Source organism: Sinocyclocheilus rhinocerous, unplaced genomic scaffold (assembly GCF_001515625.1).
Source record: "Sinocyclocheilus rhinocerous isolate Xijiao unplaced genomic scaffold, SAMN03320098_v1.1 scaffold1382, whole genome shotgun sequence".
Lineage (NCBI taxonomy): Eukaryota > Metazoa > Chordata > Actinopteri > Cypriniformes > Cyprinidae > Sinocyclocheilus > Sinocyclocheilus rhinocerous.
In genome coordinates this window covers 476059-478775 of record NW_015657958.1, presented here as the reverse complement: position 1 = coordinate 478775, position 2717 = coordinate 476059, and the positions used below count along the sequence as shown (strand labels likewise).

The window sequence follows — 2717 nt, the reverse complement described above, 5'->3', positions numbered from 1 at the left end:
TTTTTTTAAACTAAAATATGGTCACCCTAGTGTTACTTGCCATTACTTTGTTATTAGTTATTAAATTTACTATCAAATCCTGAGTGAAAATTATTTCTACACCTTTTTTTTTTGTGTAGCAGGAAAAACTACTGTACATGGACTAGCAACAAACTTTCCAGTTACTTAGCAACTTGAACAAGGCAGGAAGTACACGTACAGGATTTGTTTTAATTACTGGAACATTTATATAATGCCAATATCAGAAATATCCTTGTTGCTCAGTGGACAATTTAGTCATATTTTTGTCTCTAGTCTAAGATATCATGTGACCCCATGGTTCTTCTGTTTGAGGAAAATTTAAAGCAGGCTGCAAATGTCACACTTGCAAAGTTTAGTTGACTTCATTCAGAGCCACAAAATAATTCATAATATATACTCTATTATATATTTTTTATGTCCTACTAAGTCACAGACTCTGTCTTTTTCTGGTTGTCTCTTACACTCTGAGTTAAACTGAGGCCACATGTTGAGTTCTCTTACATGGAAATGCTGCCAGTGCAGACAAACAGTGTCTGATCTTTCATTTTTAGACTTCAGAGTGCTTCAAAAAGGTTTGTCTGTCTGTCTATGTGTGTGTGTGGTAGAGAAATAGTAAATCAAAGTAAAATTTCCCTCAACTGCACAAGCAGGATGTCTGTCCTCAGTAACCATGCCATTTAAAATTAAGCAAAAGTCTCTCCTGTGACCTCATGACTGTAGGTGTGTGTGTGTGTGTTTGTGTGTGTGCATTATAGTGGATCAGTCTGACTCTGTATGGTTTCTTTTCTCAGCAAGACTTTCAGCACAAGAAGACGGAAACGCCACAGCCACTACTGAGAAAGCTTTACTCAGCCTTAAACCTTTTGTTTCTTATCCTGTCTTTCACACATATACACAAACTTTGTGATGGATGCACACAAAGCTATTCTCTAAATCTTTCTCTCACTTTATCGCATCCTTTTACCTTCTAATTTTTCTCTTCTCTCTCACACTCTCCCTCTCTATGTGTGGCTAGAGATTATTCAAAAACAATGCCACTGTCACTCTCAACAGCAACAACAAAAACTGCTTGTGTTCTTCCTCATTTGTAGGTGTCTTGGATAATAGCATCTGCTAAATGACTAAATGTAAGAAAGAAAGCTCAATTCTCCAGGTAATATTTCTGTGAGAAATAAAGTGGGACTTTTTACATCAGTCTCAATGGGTTTTTAAAAACTCTTCTTGTTCTAATGAATGCTATTGTCTTGTTTGCATGTCTGAAATGCTGGGAATCCCACTCATGTATTCTTGACCCAAAAAATTAGAAGGGTCAATCCTGTTTATGCAGTACATTTTTATGTCCCCAGTCTTATATCGATGAACAAAATATTAAACTTACAATTTTTAAGGATAGAAATCGTATTTGTTTGTTTTCTTTTATTTAGCTTTAAATAACTGAATTACTTTGGTTTTAGTTGCTTGAATTTTTAAAGGGGTCATATGATGCGATTTCAATTTTTCCTAAGGCGGGGCATAGAGGAGAAACAATAATGTACAGTATGTGGAAAATAATGTGTTTTTTTAACTTTAAACCGCATAAACACATTTCATTACACCAAATACACAAAATAATGTTATTTTTAGCAGCATCATATGACCACTTTAAAATCTAATTTATCAAATCAAAATTTTACAAACAAATTATGTTCTTTTTTTCTGGGAAATATTCAGACAGTGACAGAAAACCATGAAACCATTAAACAGTGTAATCTCACCTTTGACCTGAAGGGCTCAGGGAATCCTCCGTGTGGTATTCCAATGTGTCCTTGCAAGAACTCCACAACAGACAGAGGGAAAGAGAGCTCGTCTGCTCTCTCTTCTACCTCAGCCCGGGAGAGAGAGTTCTGCACCATAAACTGAGCCAGATCACCCACAATCTTAGAGGAGGGGGTCACCTGAAGAAACAAAAGTGATAGAGACTGAAATGATGTCCAGAAAAGAGTTCTTCAGTTCTAGAATCTTTTAAAACAAACTCACACAGCACATTTTAATGTGAAGTAGAGCAAACTGAAAATTTACCTCCTTAGTCAGCTAGAAATGTTCACCCTGTTCAAAATGCACATGATTCTACTGACAAATTGAGCATAATAATCAATTCACATTAAAATGTTACAAATCCCAAGAATAAAACATGAAATTTAAGAACATAAACTCAAAACAATTCAAGAAATCGAAAGAGGAAATTATTTGTGGAGAGGTCAGATTGAAACAAGGGGTTACTTTCTTTTTAAAGGAATAGTTAACCTATTACTGTCATCACTTACTCACACTCATGTTTGTCCAAACCTGTATGACATTACATTCCTCCATGGAACATAAAAGAAGAAGGTTTGGATAATATTTTGTTTAAAGGACTCAATGAAAAGATGGAGAAGGATTAGTTTTCAAAGACTTGGAATATAGTGCACAAGATGTATGTATCACTATGATAACTTCATTTAATTTCATAATACTGGCCATTCTTCAAGAATATTCTAAAAAGTCACTCTGTGTTCCACAGAAGAAAGTAATTCATATGTGTATGAAGGAACATATTATTTTCATTTTTGTGTGAATTATTCCTTAAAATGTGAACAACACCAACTAATTAGAGAAAAATACCGTATTGGCCCGAATATAAGACGACCCCCCTTTTTCCAGATGTACCTTTTGGAAAA

The 2717-nt window shown here is 34.8% G+C and overlaps 1 protein-coding gene across 1 annotated transcript in view; it reads right to left on the bottom strand.

The window, feature by feature from the left end:
* Window positions 1-2717, bottom strand: part of pcxb (pyruvate carboxylase b) — a 238018-nt gene that overhangs the window by 39139 nt on the left and 196162 nt on the right. Inside the window, exon 18 of the mRNA XM_016529777.1 lies at window positions 1776-1955. Coding sequence (XP_016385263.1) covers window positions 1776-1955 — 180 coding nt within the window. The remainder of the gene's footprint in view (window positions 1-1775; window positions 1956-2717) is intronic.